We start from the raw sequence: 16,633 nt of genomic DNA, 5'->3' as shown, positions 1-16,633 counted from the left end.
CTCGAGTGAAAAGCTTAATTTTATATTTTCAGTTTATGTGACAAACTCTTATGTTTTCATCACTTTTTTGGGAGTGATTATCACATCCACAAGAAAACCTAAATCGGGCAAGGTGGAAGAATTTTTTTACCCATTCGCCAAGTGTACAAATTAGGTGGGTCGACAACATATTCCAGTCATGTGACGCACATGCCGTCACCAGTGTCGTATAGAATATATCAGACGTGTTTTCCTGTGGAGGAATCGGTTGACATATGACCTTGCGATCAAATGTTTTCGGTTCCCATTGGAGAGGCACGTCCTTTTATCTACTAATCGCACGGTTTTGCAGCGCGGTCGCAAAACACAGACACTAAACTTATTACAGTGAACAGAGACCTCAATGAACGAATGGACAGATCATAACTTTGCGAAAATAAAGAAGTTAAAATTTTCAGCTATGAACCAAGGACCTTTTTTTTGTTTTTTGTTTTTTTTTTTTTCGTTATTGATCGTCGTGTTTGGTCGTTGCGGACGTCTCAAGACATCCTGTTCAAGTTCGATGGTTGATCCTTGCAGTCAGTTTTTTATTACAGAGGCCAACCGGCTCTCTGACCGAACACGCTGAGCTACCGTGCCGGCTTGCTCAGTTTGTTTATTTTAGTAATTTTTTTCATAGTTCCACACAACTTCTTCCTGTTTTCTCGATTGATCTGTGATCAGATTTTCAAGGCCTATCCACTGTGCCAACTTATAACTAAATCTGAGGGGGGTGCGATGGGGAGGTTCCCTTGTAAGAACAACACACACACGCAAGCCCGCGGGAGGATTCGAAATCCCGAGTACGGGGGCCCGGGTTCGATTCCCGGCGGGGTCAGGGATTTTCACCTGCCTCGAGATGCCTGGGTGTTTGTGTTGTCCTCATCATTTCATCATCATCCAGGAAAGTGGCGACATTGGACTGAGCAAAGATTGGGTAATTGTACGGGCGCTGATAACCACGCAGTTGAGCGCCCCACAAACCAAACATCATCATCATCATCATCAGGATTCGAAACTCGGGTGGGACCGGCCGCGCAATCAGTGACATGACGCCCCTAACCGCTCGGCCTTTCCGCCGCTGCTCCTTAACAAGATGACGTTCAAATAACTTAACGGCGGGAATGCAGCCAGTTGACGTCGTCGACAACCGTCGACAATTTGAACGACTTTTTAGAGCACCTGAATTCAGTTAACCCGAATATTCTTTTCACAATGGAGGTAGAAAGGGATGGGTGCCTTCCCTTCGTTGATGCGTTGGTCACGGGGAAGGTTGATGGAAAGTTGGGACATAATGTTTGCAGGAGCCCTGGTCGCACTGACTTGTACCTACAGGCTGACAGTTTCACGATCCCGGTCGTCGTGAGTGGGTACTCCCTATCTCGGTTCACGTCATTTCAGACTCTTGAGAGTTTGCCAACTCAGTTAGTCCTCTTGCGGTCACCTTTCGCCGGAATGGATACAATGAAATACATATCAGACAGGCGCTGCGCTATCGACCAACCGTGCGACAAGTGAGGGGTGATCTTGGCTTGTGTAAGGCATGTATCTACCGTATTCCTTGCGGTTGTGGCATTTCGTGTACTGGTAGACTACCAGGACCATGGAGGACCGGTGCACTGAGAACTAGTGTCACACACATTTACAGCAGCCCAGCAAATCGGCTGTTGCAGAACGTTGTCTTGGGAGCGGTCATTCTGTGGAACATATATCGGAGATTCTGGCATGTACTTCTATGACTGGGAAAGTGTTATTGAGGGAGCAATTGAAATTAAATTAGAAAGTGACCTTGTGAATACAGATGGAGTTTTTCCTTAAATTCTGCATAGAATCCTGCTCCCTCCCGTGTCAAAAAACAGAGGGACAGAATTAATGCTGCCTCACCCGTTGTTTGGTATTTTTCACTATCGATAACTTCTGTCATTGGGAATCTTTCATTGTGTGATGGCGCTAGTGTTAACTGTGTGTGTGTGTGTGTGAGCGTGTGTGTGTGTGTGTGTGTGTGTGTGATGTCACCCAGCTGCATTAGTTATCTGAACATAGAATACATCTGAAAAAACACAGGTCCCACCGACGTTTTTCGTAGTTTTGTTACGACAAATTGTACCAAAACCGACGTATTTTCTACAAATCCAAATGTGCTTGTGTTTTGAAGCAGCATTTATTCACAGGATATTAGTTATTCTATAAAAACCACCAAATACGAGCTTCAACTGGAAACGACGAAATTGTGTAACTCGTCTCCTACACTACTGGTCATTAAAATTGCTACACCACGAAGATGAGGTGCTACAGACGCGAAATTTAACCGACAGGAAGAGGATGTTGTGATATGCAAATGATTAGGTTTTCAGAGGATTCACACAAGGTTGGCGCCGGTAGCGACACCTACAACGTGCTGACAAGAGGAAAGCTTCCAACCGATTTCTCATACACAAACAGCAGTTGACCGGCGTTGCCTGATGAAACGTTGTTGTGATGCCTCGTGCAAGAGTCGGATTGTAGCCTATCGCGGTTTATCGTATCGCGACATTGCTGCTCGCATTGGTCGAGATCCAATGATTGTTAGCAGAATATGGAATCGGTCGGTTCAGGAGGGTAATACGGAACGCCGTGCTGGATCCCAACGGCCTCGTATCACTAGCAGTCGAGATGACAGGCATCTTATCTGCATGGCTCTAACGGATCATGCACCCACGTCTCGATCCCTGAGTCAACAGATGGGGACGTTTGCAAGACAACAACCATCTGCACGAACAGTTCAACGACGTTTGCAGCAGCATGGACTATCACCTCGGAGACCATGGCTGCGGTTACCCTTGACGCTGCATCACAGGCAGGAGCGCCTGCGACGAACCTGGGTGCACGAATGGCAAAACGTCATTTTTTTCGGATGAATCCAGGTTCTGTTTACACCATCATGATGGTCGCATCCGTGTTTGGCGACCGCACATTGGAAGTGTGTATTCGTCATCGCCATACTGGCGTATCACCCGGCGTGATGGGATGGGGTGCCATTGGTTACACGTCTCGGTCACTTCTTGTTCGCATTGACGGCACTTTGAACAATGGGTGTTACATTTCAGATGTCTTACGACCCGTGGCTCTACTCTTCAATCGATCCCTGCGAAACCCTACATTTCAGCAGGATAATGCACGACCGCATGTTGCATGTCCTGTACGGCCCTTTCTGGATACAGTAAATGTTCGGCTGCTGCCCTGGCCAGCACATTCTCCAGATCTATTAACAATTGAAAACGTCTGGTCAATGGTCGCCGAGCAATTGGCTCGTCACAATACACCAGTCACTACTCTTGATGAACTGTGGTACCGTGTTGAAGCTGCGTGGGAAGCTTTACCTGTACACACCATCCAAGCTCTGTTTGAGTCAATGCCCAGGCGTATCAAGGCCGTTATCACGGCCAGAGGTGGTTGTTCTTGTTACCGATTTCTCAGGATCCATGCACCCAAATTGCGTGAAAATGTAATCACATGTCAGTTCTAGTATAATATATTTGTCCAATGAATACCCGTTTATCATCTGCATTTCTTCTTGGTGTAGCAATTTTAATGGCCAGTAGTGTAAGTTCTTCAGCCGACGTGTATCTCTGAAACATTGTTATTGTTTTAACCACGCCAAAGATGATCACGAACGTCGACAGACAGCTCCTGTCGCCTTCGATATAGCAAGAGACGTTCACTTTAATTGTTGTGAACTGACGAAGAGAACACGGCAAGTGCCATCGCCCAATTTCACTGAAACTTCACTCAGTAATAGAGGAGTCAAAGTAAGCGGAAACGAGTCTCGGCTTACCCGTAGATATCCGGGCGTGTCGGGGAAACGATGGTGTAAGTTTTGACGTAATTTAGATGCCTTCTAACGCGCACTATTCTCAGCCGAAATAGTGGCGCAGTGGCTAGTCCTATAGGCCTCTGACTTTTTGCGCCCCGTGTTCGAAATCCGATTATTACTTTCATTTATCTACCCATGTCCGTAGAAGGTTACTACACGAATGTCTCTTATCAAACTGAGGGATACAAGGGCGGTATATTAACAGTAAAATTACAACTGGGTTTCACAATAAGTGTATACTTTTACGTATATAATGTACATTGAGCTGACGGAAATCTTGGGTCAGCGATATGCACATACACAGATGGCGGTACTGTCGTGTACGCAAGCTGTAAAAGGGCAGTACATTGGCGAATCTGTCATTTGTACGCAGGTGATTCATGTGAAAAGGTTTCCGACTTGATTATGGCCTCACGACGGGAAGTAACAGATTTTGAACACGGAATGGTAGTTGGAGTTAGACGCATGGGACATTACATTTCGGAAATCGTTAGAGAATTCAATATCCACAGTGTCAAGACAGTGGCGAGAATACCAAATTTCAGGCACTAACTCTCACCACAGGCAGTGCAGTGGCCAATGGCCCTCACTTAACACCTAAGAGCAGCGGCATTTCCGTGCAGTTTTCAGTGCTAACAGACAACCAACACTGCATGAAATAACCGCAAAAATCAATGTGGGATGTACGACGGACGCATCCGTTAAGACAGAGCGGCGAAATTTGGCGTTAATGGGCTATGGCAACAGACGAACGAGACTAATGATTAGCTTTTCAGAGCATTCATACAAGGTTGGCGCCGGTGGAGACACCTACAACGTGCTGACAAGAGGAAAGCTTCCAACCGATTAAAAAAAAAAAAAAAAAAAAAACTCTTTATTGATACAACAACAACATTATAACTCAATTGAAACAATTTTTGATACAAATGACTCATAAAACAACGAAAACATTGTGTGATACATACTAACCCACCACCTTATATAATTAGTGGGTCCTCGTATATTGAAACATGCAGCTTATTACTGTTATTGATTAATGGCACTAGCTACGGACAGGGTTAATCTAACTACGTTCCAACCGATTTCTCATACACAAACACCAGTCGACCGGTGTTGCCTGATGAAACGTTGTTGTGATGCCTCGTGCAAGAGTCGGATTGTAGCCTATCGCGGTTTATCGTATCCCGACATTGCTGCTCGCATTGGTCGAGATCCAATGATTGTTAGCAGAATATGGAATCGGTCGGTTCAGGAGGGTAATACGGAACGCCGTGCTGGATCCTAACAGCACGCTAAGAGCACGACATCGCCTGCAGCGCCTTTCTTCGGCTCGCGATCACATCGGTTGGACATTAGACAACAGTAAAACCGTGTCCTGGTCAGATGAGTCCCGATTTCTGTTGGTAAGAGCTGATACCAGGGTTCGAGTCTGCACAGATTCTACGAAGCCTTGGACCCAATTTGCCGGCAAGGCCCTCTGCAAGCTGATGGTGGGTCCATAATGGTGTGGGCTGTGTTTACTTGGAATGGACTGACTCCTCTCGTCAAACTGAACCGCTCATTCACTGGCTACTTGGAGACCATTCGCAGCCGTCCATGGACTTCCTGTTCCCACACAACGGCGACATTTTTATGAATGACAATGCGACACGTCGGCGGGACGCAGTTGTTTGCAATTGGCTTGAGGAACATTCTGGACAATTGGAGCGAATGATTTAGACTCCCACATTGCCCGACATGAATCACAGCGAACATTTATGGGATATAATAGAGAGGTCAGTTCGTGCACAAAATTCTGCACCGGTAACGCTTTCGGAATTATGGACGGCTGTAGAGACAGCTTTCTGTGCTTCTAACGACTTCTCGAGTCCATGACAAATCGAGTTGCTGCACAGCGTTGCGCAAAACGAGGTCCGTCAACATATTAGGTGACATCCCAAGAAAAATGTTCAGGTGTGTGTGAAATCTTATGGGACTTAACTGCTAAGGTCATCAGTCCCTAAGCTTACACACTACTTAACCTAAATTATCCTGTGGACAAACACACACACCCATGCCCGAGGGAGGACTCGAACCCCCGCCGGGACCAGCCGCACAGTCCATGACTGCAGCGCCTCAGACCGCTCGGCTAATCCCGCGCGGCTAGACATTCCAAGACTTTAGTCGCCTCGGTGTTTGGTATTTCCACTGGTAGAATCTTTTTAGTCTCACATTCTTATATTTCATTCTTATATCAGTTCTTATACACTCCTGGAAATGGAAAAAAGAACACATTGACACCGGTGTGTCAGACCCACCATACTTGCTCCGGACACTGCGAGAGGGCTGTACAAGCAATGATCACACGCACGGCACAGCGGACACACCAGGAACCGCGGTGTTGGCCGTCGAATGGCGCTAGCTGCGCAGCATTTGTGCACCGCCGCCGTCAGTGTCAGCCAGTTTGCCGTGGCATACGGAGCTCCATCGCAGTCTTTAACACTGGTAGCATGCCGCGACAGCGTGGACGTGAACCGTATGTGCAGTTGACGGACTTTGAGCGAGGGCGTATAGTGGGCATGCGGGAGGCCGGGTGGACGTACCGCCGAATTGCTCAACACGTGGGGCGTGAGGTCTCCACAGTACATCGATGTTGTCGCCAGTGGTCAGCGGAAGGTGCACGTGCCCGTCGACCTGGGACCGGACCGCAGCGACGCACGGATGCACGCCAAGACCGTAGGATCCTACGCAGTGCCGTAGGGGACCGCACCGCCACTTCCCAGCAAATTAGGGACACTGTTGCTCCTGGGGTATCGGCGAGGACCATTCGCAACCGTCTCCATGAAGCTGGGCTACGGTCCCGCACACCGTTAGGCCGTCTTCCGCTCACGCTCCAACATCGTGCAGCCCGCCTCCAGTGGTGTCGCGACAGGCGTGAATGGAGGGACGAATGGAGACGTGTCGTCTTCAGCGATGAGAGTCGCTTCTGCCTTGGTGCCAATGATGGTCGTATGCGTGTTTGGCGCCGTGCAGGTGAGCGCCACAATCAGGACTGCATACGACCGAGGCACACAGGGCCAACACCCGGCATCATGGTGTGGGGAGCGATCTCCTACACTGGCCGTACACCACTGGTGATCGTCGAGGGGACACTGAATAGTGCACGGTACATCCAAACCGTCATCGAACCCATCGTTGTACCATTCCTAGACCGGCAAGGGAACTTGCTGTTCCAACAGGACAATGCACGTCCGCATGTATCCCGTGCCACCCAACGTGCTCTAGAAGGTGTAAGTCAACTACCCTGGCCAGCAAGATCTCCGGATCTGTCCCCCATTGAGCATGTTTGGGACTGGATGAAGCGTCGTCTCACGCGGTCTGCACGTCCAGCACGAACGCTGGTCCAACTGAGGCGCCAGGTGGAAGTGGCATGGCAAGCCGTTCCACAGGACTACATCCAGCATCTCTAAGATCGTCTCCATGGGAGAATAGCACCCTGCATTGCTGCGAAAGGTGGATATACACTGTACTAGTGCCGACATTGTGCATGCTCTGTTGCCTGTGTCTATGTGCCTGTGGTTCTGTCAGTGTGATCATGTGATGTATCTGACCCCAGGAATGTGTCAATAAAGTTTCTCCTTCCTGGGACAATGAATTCACGGTGTTCTTATTTCAATTTCCACTAGTGTATTAATGATTATATTTTATTCTTATGTTTATTCTTCAGGAAAATTTGGTTCATTGTCTTGGATGATACTGATCAGAGAAATTCCGAACACCACGAGCATGGCGTGAATGCAGGCTTGCGCCAGTGACGTTCCTGAGTATGAATCTCTTTCGGGAAAGAGATGACGTTAACGCTGCTGAAGATTTCACGCATCGGTAATAATTGCAGTGCAAACTACACATAACGGATCACTTTACCGAAAACTCGCGTTTGCAGTTGACTATGAATAAATTACACTAATTTCACCGACAACCATTTCAAATAATCTTCTCATTTATTTACTGTTATTTTCTTTTTTTCTATTTATTTTCTTTTAATTCATTCGCCAAGAGATACAATTAGTAGATCAATAAGGACAACGCTATTTCCATGTACACTGGAAAAGATCCAAGTAATAATCTTCTACGGGTATGGGTAGATGAATAAAAAAAAGATAAAAACAGAAATATTAATCGGGTTTTGAATACGTGGCACAGAAGTGTGAAACAGGAACGCTAGTCGCTGCGACTCCTCGTCGCCTGAACGATTCATCCGCTAAAAGGCACGTAGATGGGTAGCGTCCGGAGAATAAGATGTACAAGATCTATTTTTCGACCTCCTAAAAAGATCGAGGAAAACCTACGCCTATTAAGAACAGTGTCCGGCTCATGATCCTTGGGATTTACAGCATCTCTTCTAAGTGCGGAAGCAGTTGCATAGGTCAGCCCATCCGCGCCGTTTCCGACAGCTGTCCAGAACATATTAAAAATCGAGAACTGGTGAAATCTGCAATTGCTAATCAGAGCCTCCCAAACTAACATAAGATACTGTTTGACAGAACAAAAGTTTTGACTTTGGCTCTTACATACTGGGATTCTGTGATTAAAAAGGCTGTAAAAATAACAGGAATGTCAGCGGATATAATTTTAGCGGAGCATGGAAGCGAGCTCTCGCTGCAGAGGAGACCCAGAGTGATTCATAGCAATGTTTGCGCTATGGCTGGAGCGGTGGAGCCTCCAGTGCAGACGTTGACATCATCTGCGATAACATTAATTATCTATAAATCAGAAGCTGTCCATGGGTTATATAAGGCCAACAGGGCAGCAATTTTGCCAGTTAGTTGCTCCTGGCGAAGACGATGGAGGTAATCGTCGAAAGCTCGAGTTTTACACTGAACTGATGCGGCAAGGAGAGCGAGAATGTTTTATACAAAACTGCCGTCGCGGAAGACTTCGATGTCATACCCATGGATAAGTCGGGAGACGTGTTCGCTTATTTTGACCCGTCTTCCACTAAGCTACGTTTCTGGGAAATCGAGTTATGGCACTTGCCGTGTTCTCCTCGTGAGTCTCACCCCGACACTCAGGGATACGCGCTGTCTGTGTGTTGGCTGGTTGGTTTAATAGGGGGGGGAGGGAGGGAGGGAGGGAAGGGACCAAACTGCGAGGTCATCGGTCCCTTGTTCCTAGTACAAGAATTACCTAAGGGAAAGAAGAAAAGAAAGAAGACGTGCGGCACAATAACAGGAGAAAGGAAGAACCATAAGAACGACAGAAGGACAACAAAGACTACACTGGACAAAACAGGACAAGAAAACCACAGAGAGACCCAAGAAACAAGGAGAAGGGACTAAAAACAAGAAAACAGATCACCATGGCTGGCTGACCATGAGAATAGAAAAGGAGACGTCAGCCACTCTGTAACACATTAAAACCTCCACCCTGAAATCCCTAAGGTGGAGGACACAGAGGGACAAAGGACATGCGCTAAAACTCAGATCAAATGATAAAACCCACCATCACGAATCAAACGTAAAACTGAAGCTGCTGTTGAGGCATTGTCGCCCAACACCGAAGGTAGGGTGCTGGGAAAGGTAAAGTTCGCCGGAGAGCGGCTAAAAGTGGGCAGTCCAGCAAGAGGTGGACGACTGTCATTTGGGAGCCACAGCGACACTGAGGTGGGTCCTCGCGACGGAGGAGGTAACCGTGTGTGACCCACGTATGGTCAATGTGGAGCCAACAAAGGACAACTGATTCTCTGCGAGAAGCCCGCAGGAAAGACTTCCACACATTCACAGTCTCCTTAATGACACGCAGTTTGTTGAGCGTACAGTCTGTATGTACACTCATGCTCATAAACTAAGGATTCTGAAAACGCCACTGTTTCCTGCGCATGTACGCCGACGTCAGTATGGGATATGATCACCATGCACACGTACACAGGCCGCACAACGCGTTGGCATACTCTGGATCAGGTGGTCGAGCAGCTGCTGGGGTATAGCCTCCCATTCTTGCACCAGTGCCTGTCGGAGCTCCTGAAGTGTCCCAGGGGTTTGAAGACGTACAGCGATACGTCGACCGAGAGCACCCCAGACATGTTCGATGGGGTTTAGGTCTGGAGAATAGGCAGGCCATTCGCCTGATATCTTCTGTTTGGAGGTACTCCTCCACGAGGGCAGCTCCGCGGGGGGGGGGGGGGGGACATGCGTTATCATCCATCAGCAGGAAGGTGGGACCCACTGCACCCCTGAAAAGGCCGATATACTGGTGCAAAATGACGTCCCGGTACACCTGACCTGTTACAGTTCCTCTGCCAAAGACACGCTGGGGTGTACGTGCACCAATCATAATCCCACCCCACACCATCCAACCACGACCACCATACAGGTCCCTTTCAAGGACATTAAGGGGTTGGTATCTGGTTCCTGGTTCACGCCAGACGAAAACATGGCGAGAATCACTGGATTCGTCCATGAACATAACCTTGGACCACTGTTCCAATGACCATGTACTGTGTTCTTGATACCAAGCTTTATGGGCTCACCTGTGACCAGGGGCCAGTGGAATGCACCTTGCAGTTCTCCGGGCGAATAAACAGTGTCTGTTCAGTCGTCTGTAGACTGTGTGCCTGGTGGCAACTGTTTTAGTGACTGCGGTAAGGTCCCGAGCAAGGCTACCTACTGCACTCCATGGCCATTTGCGGACACTGATGGTGAGATATCAGTCTTCTTGTGGTCTTGTACACAGTGGACGTCCCGTACTGTAGCGCCTGGACACTTTTCCTGTCTGCTGGAATCGTTGCCATAATCTTGACGTCACACTTTGTGGCACACGGAGGGCCAATGCTACGACCTGCTGTGTTTGACCAGCCTCCAGTCGCCCTAGTATTGTACCCCTTAGACGTCATCAATATGTGTTCTTTGAGCCATTTTCAACACACAGTCACCAGTAGCACGCGTGAAAACGTCTGCAAACTTACTCGCTGCACCGTACTCTGACAGGCACGAACACACCTCTGCGTGTGTGAACTGCTGCCGGCGCCACCGTGCGACGACCGCAGGTCAAATGCACCCCTTGGTCATACCCCGAGGTGATTTAAACCCGCAGACCGCCCGCCAGAGCGTTGTTTCACCATGTATCAGCATTATCCTTAATTTATGAGCATGAATGTATCTACAATGTAAACTAAGCACGATCAGTTTATCATTGACGCCACCGTCCAACTCATGGTGTGGTCTGCAGTTGATTAACAGGCAAGCTCGTGACATGAAGCCACAACAAGTAGCCGATTTTTACCAGAAGCGTGTAAAATGGGCTCTAGTGCCTGGGCCAGAGAAGTGGATTGTTGAAAGGTTTTGGTATTACGTAGAGTAACTGAAGTGCTTGTTAGTATCGGAGGAGACTGATGCGCGATGACGTTTTCGCAGGAGCGGCAGGAGTGTGGCAGTGGCGAGGTCGGCGGCGGAGGACCCGCAGGCGGCAGGCGGGCAGATGGCCCTCGCGTGGTGGCTGGTGCTGCTGGTGACGTCAGTCCTGTGCTGCCTGCTGCTGCTGGCGGCGGCCGCCGCGCTCACGGCGGGCTACCACGCCTCGTGCTCCCAGTACCGAGAGGTGGCGGTGCGCGAGCTGGGCGCCGTGGGGGACGCCGCCGCCGCCGTCTACGACCGCCTCAGCTGCGACTCCATCTTCGACATCATGGACTTCGTGGAGCCCCACACGCGGCCCTTCCTCGCCAAGGTCGGGCAGGAGGACTACTACCCGCTGTCGGAGCAGAGGGACCGCTACCGCGGGGACCCCGTGGACACCGGCGGCGCGCTCCTGACCGCCATCATCAGCTCGTGGCTCAACTTTATGGTCTGGCTGGTGCTGATCGCGGCCAACGTGAAGCTCTACGGACGCTGCAAGTGCTGCTAGGCTCCCGTCACTTACTGATCGATCATCGACTGAGCGCTCGAGGGCTATTTTTTATAATGCGCTATTCCAATATCAGCATTTTGCCATTTTGAAGTGGTCACGTTTGATAGCAACTGACACTGTTCAAGGACCACACAGTGACATGCGCAGTAGTTTGGTGTTATTTATAATAAAAGATGCCAGACACAGTAACAGTGTTTGTAGCCGACGTCAAATTTATATTGTATGTAGTGTCGCTCTCACTAATCGAAAGTTGTGATTCCAGTTTTCAAAATCCTGATGACATCCAAACATACCATCTCGGATGCCATTTACAACCGTATCTCACTCCCAAATCTCTATTACGACGGTCCCATTCTTCCTCCATGTACTCATTCCGTGCTCCAAGAATCACACAACTTCCTTCCACGCAAAAATCGAAAGGGTGTATCATCTGCTGTATTTCCCTCACTCCTCCCTCTCATTGCATCAGAAATAGTCCACCAATCAGCATTACTCTTACAAACGGGAGAATGGCTAAGCCGACCAATCCAGAAATATATAACGCCTGTGTTAGGCATTTACTGTCCACTTGTGAGAACTCTAAAACTCCGCACTAGGTCCATCAAAAAAATGAGTATGCTGGGGCTCTTCCATACAATACAGCCCCCAAACAATACAGCAGGTTTTGCTTTTAAGGTGAACAAGCAGGCCATTATCCCTTTTCGCTGGCAAAAACTGTTTTGGTCCGTGGCTGGTCGGCCGGTCGGCGCAGCTGCGTGCTAACTCACCCTCCTACGGACTTTACAGCGGGCTGGTTGCCTCCGCCGAACAAACACTCCTGTGGCTATCGTGTCTTGAATGTTTGTGTACGCCAGCCTCGACTTTTTAATCTCGGTGTACACTTTCGATTTATTTATTAGATTTGGATATCGATTAAATGGATATATGTAAAATTGACCGCCGGCCGGAGTGGCCGTGCGGTTCTAGGCGCTACAGTCTGGAACCGAACGACCGCTCCGGTCGCAGGTTCGAATCCTGCCTCGGGCATGGATGTGTGTGATGTCCTTAGCTTAGTTAGGTTTAATTAGTTCTAAGTTCTAGGCGACTGATGCCCTCAGAAGTTAAGTCGCATAGTGCTCAGAGCCATTTTTTTTGTAAAATTGACTCTACCCTATCGAGTTTGGGCTCGAATGAAACATCTTGATATGCAGAATACGGTGGTGAGGTCGGTATATGTAAGAAATGAAGGTCAGGAGACCACGCCCCCTTACGCCCCCAATGTAACTCCTGCAATATGCTGATGGCACTGCCTACCTAACCACTCATCATACCCTTCAACTCTCTCATGTCTCCCTCCAACAGCCCTGAATCTCCTACTTGACTGATGTAATACGTGGAAACTTCAACTAAACCGGCAGAAAAGCCAGGCCACCATCTCGGGTCATACCACTCGACGTTTCCATCGTCCAGATTTCCATCATTCCATCTACAACCAACTCATCCCTTTAACTAACACAGCAAAGTGTGTAAGAATTAACTATCGACAGAAAACTAATATACAAACCACATCTCCTTACCATCCAACACAAAGCCCGAAATCGACTAAAACTACTATCAGGGCGCACTTGGGGCCTACATCCTTCTAGCACTAACATCACCTATAGATCCCTCATCCACACCATCCTAACCTACGCTAATGTTGCCTGGATCTCCACCTCGCTTAATTTCTGTAAGTCCCTTGAAATCGTGGAAAGACACACAATCCACCTCACCTTCCACATCTGCCTACCTTCCCAAACTCGCATCCTGTACCAACTCATCCATTTCCCCACACCTTCTTCTCTTCCTAGAGAACCTTCGGATTCCATATGTTAATCACAAAACCCAGTCTCAGCATCCAATTTCCCATCCACTAATCACCAGTGCAGGTACCCAGCTGCGCCACTATATCCATATTCCACCTTCTGTGCACCTCGATGGCTTATCCATCCCCTCCTGCTGGAGGTTTAACCAACTCCCACTCTACAACTATGAAATCCGTCCCAAGATACACCCTAATCACAGCGCTCCACCTCAGACCATCCTCCAACTTTCTCTTTTCCCCTTGAACCACCTTGCTCACTTCTGGTCACTCCTTGCAGTTCCACACAGCCCCATAGTCTTACTCATCATCACACCTTCATCATGACAACTTGTTCACATGACCCCTAGCCATCATTCACGTTTAAGAGTGACTGTATTTTAACTGTAATATAAAATGTCAAACGAGTTTTAAAAACCATCAGTACTTTCATCTATGTGTATTTTACAAACCTTTGTTTAGTGTCACTTGTTTTTATCGAAAAACTGTCACTGTCGTCCACCTACGTATTTTTTGCAAAATCATTTGTTATTGTCACCTTTTATATGTTTTAACCATTTTTAAATAAAATTTTTATAACTTTTGGCTGAAGAGCGTTTTTTCTCTGCTGCCAGCCCACCCAACACTAATGAAACAAAAATCACTAGCTCCCAGTGTAGAATCCATACAGGTATACGTTGAGCCAATGGGTGTGGACCATGTGAGAATGATGTATACAGTGTGTTAGTACATTTCCGTTACAGACTTATAGGATTTGTAGAGGGGAGTGAGTGGATAATATTTTGAACTGGAACCCAAGCCAGAGAAATTGCTCTTGTACTTGTTGACTGGTTCTTTTCAACATGATACAGTAGCGCCTGTTCCGATTCGGATATGCGGCGTCTCCTTGGAACACAAGAGTTACGCCTGCTGACGGAGAAGGTACCCTTTCTCGAGACCGTCGCGTAAATTTGGCGGAAAGGGTAAGCAATGAAGTCAGACATTGTGGAGAAGGCGAAGCAGCTCCTCCGATACCGTGACCTTAGCCGGTCCAAAGGTTCATGTCAGTGAATTCTGCAAACATGTGCTCAACCATTTTGCTGTAACACTCACAGACACGTGAATCAGGCTCGTACCAGGTCAGAGAGGGACGACTGATGTCAAAAGACATCAGACGATCCGATGTAATCATCCCCCACCATGATTACCCTGCAACATAGCCATCAAGCAAACATGTTTTCAAACGCCTGTAGCACGGAAGTGGTACGCCCCGGAGACGAGTTTCTGTTCAAAATACTATGTACTCACTCCCGCCTACAAGTCCTAGAAGTTTGTAACTGCAATTTCCGAACACACTGCATGTATTACTGATATTTTGAAATTTTTGACATGTGCTTAAGCATATATTTTACTTAGCGGTTCACTTGACGATGAGTAAATGAGAAACCACAATAATGTCTTTCAAAAATAAATAATTTCTACATTATATGGCGAAATTTCTGTCTTTTACAAAGTTTTATATTGTTGTGAATCCAAAGCAGTAAAAATTAACCATCTACTGTTGTGTTAGAGGCATGTAGCTGTCGGTACTAAATCGATCTTAACCTCTCCATCTGCAGCGATAAGAAATATGCTCTGGGCTTTCTCTCAAGAGTAATTCTGACGCAGAGATTGGAATTCACGCTCTGGAACGAATTACCCTTAAAATTACAAGTTAAAGTGAGATGTGGCCGAAAATTACCTCCCTTCCATAAATGTGTTGAAATATGAAATGAGTACAACAAATTATGTGTTGTCTTGAAATAACTGTGACAGTAAAATCAGAGGAATTCGAGTTCTGAAAGAGTATAACCGTTAGGTGTTCCTTTCTTGCACTATTTTAAGTTGGTTTGGAGGGGGGCGGGGGAGACGGGGGAAGTGATAGCGTCAACTTCAGTCATACACCATAGGGCGACTTGTGGAGTAAAGAAGCTGACTTTGATTTCAAGCAGCCTCGTCGGTTTCTAGACCTGCTGACAATGACAAAAGCATGGGCAATTTCGGGTTCTACAGAAATCGCAAACATTTTTAATGAAAGTAGACGGGTGGATGTATTTCACAGAGTGTTGCCTTACTTTTTAAGGTTCATTTACTACGCCTACATCCACTTGTATCTTCTGATCCAAAAGCCACTATACAGTGTATTTCCTCTCTTTATGTCGCATTCGTGGACGATATCCGACAGTGAAAACTGTCGGATCCTGTGTATGGGCCCAAACGTTTTTCATTTCAGTACCATGGTCACAACGCGAAATGTAAGCTGGATGCTGTAATATGGTTCCTCACTTGCCTTGGAACATGGGCTCGGAAATTTTTTGGAGTATGCGACGTCTTGTGCAGCCTCCAGCTGCAGTTTGTTGAGCGTGTTAGTGGCACTACGTGAAAGGAGTGATGAGAAATTGTGTGGCCCTTCTTTGAATCTTTCCTGTCTTTACCATTAATTCTACTGGAAGAAGGTCCGAAACCAGCAATCACTATTCAAGAGCTGTTCGTTACATGGTTTAATAGGTAACGTCAACAGTCAGTGAACTACAGTTACTTTGGAATCGTCCGTTAAAACTAAGCTTGGAATGTAACTTCACCCCCCCCCCCCCCCCACATTTTGACACACCCTATATATATATATATATATATATATATATATATAGTGTGTCAAAAAATGTATACACACTTTGAAGCGTCATAGAAAATTTATTTCCCATTCTACAATGTTAAATTTCTGGAAATGGAAAGCTTAAAGTCTAATTTGAAAAATAAATGTACTTTGCAAATGTGATTAATGTTCAAACTGGTGGCCTTCATCATCAATACATTTCTGAGTACGAGTCACCACTGATTCCGCACATCGTACCAAAGTGTCCAATGAGATTTCTGCGCACACTGCGTGAATCTCATTCCAAAGTGTGTCCAGGTTACGTGGTGTACGTTTGTACACCTCATCTTTTACTGTGCCCCATAAGAAGAAATCCAGCGGCGTGAGGTCTGGAGAGCGTACACGAAACTCGATTGGTCCCCTGCGTCCT

The 16,633-nt window shown here is 47.3% G+C and overlaps 1 protein-coding gene across 1 annotated transcript in view; it reads left to right on the top strand.

Annotated features, from left to right (window-relative positions):
* Positions 1-11,749, top strand: part of LOC126145508 (uncharacterized) — a 65,486-nt gene extending 53,737 nt beyond the window's left edge. The window contains exon 3 of the mRNA XM_049915566.1: positions 11,263-11,749. Within this exon, the coding sequence (XP_049771523.1) occupies positions 11,263-11,749 (487 nt within the window). The remainder of the gene's footprint in view (positions 1-11,262) is intronic.
* The last annotated feature ends 4,884 nt before the right edge of the window (positions 11,750-16,633 follow it).

Source organism: Schistocerca cancellata, chromosome 1 (genome assembly GCF_023864275.1).
Source record: "Schistocerca cancellata isolate TAMUIC-IGC-003103 chromosome 1, iqSchCanc2.1, whole genome shotgun sequence".
Classification (NCBI taxonomy): Eukaryota; Metazoa; Arthropoda; class Insecta; order Orthoptera; family Acrididae; genus Schistocerca; species Schistocerca cancellata.
The sequence above is the reverse complement of the archived record's forward strand: the minus strand, read 5'-3'. Positions and strand labels throughout refer to the sequence as shown.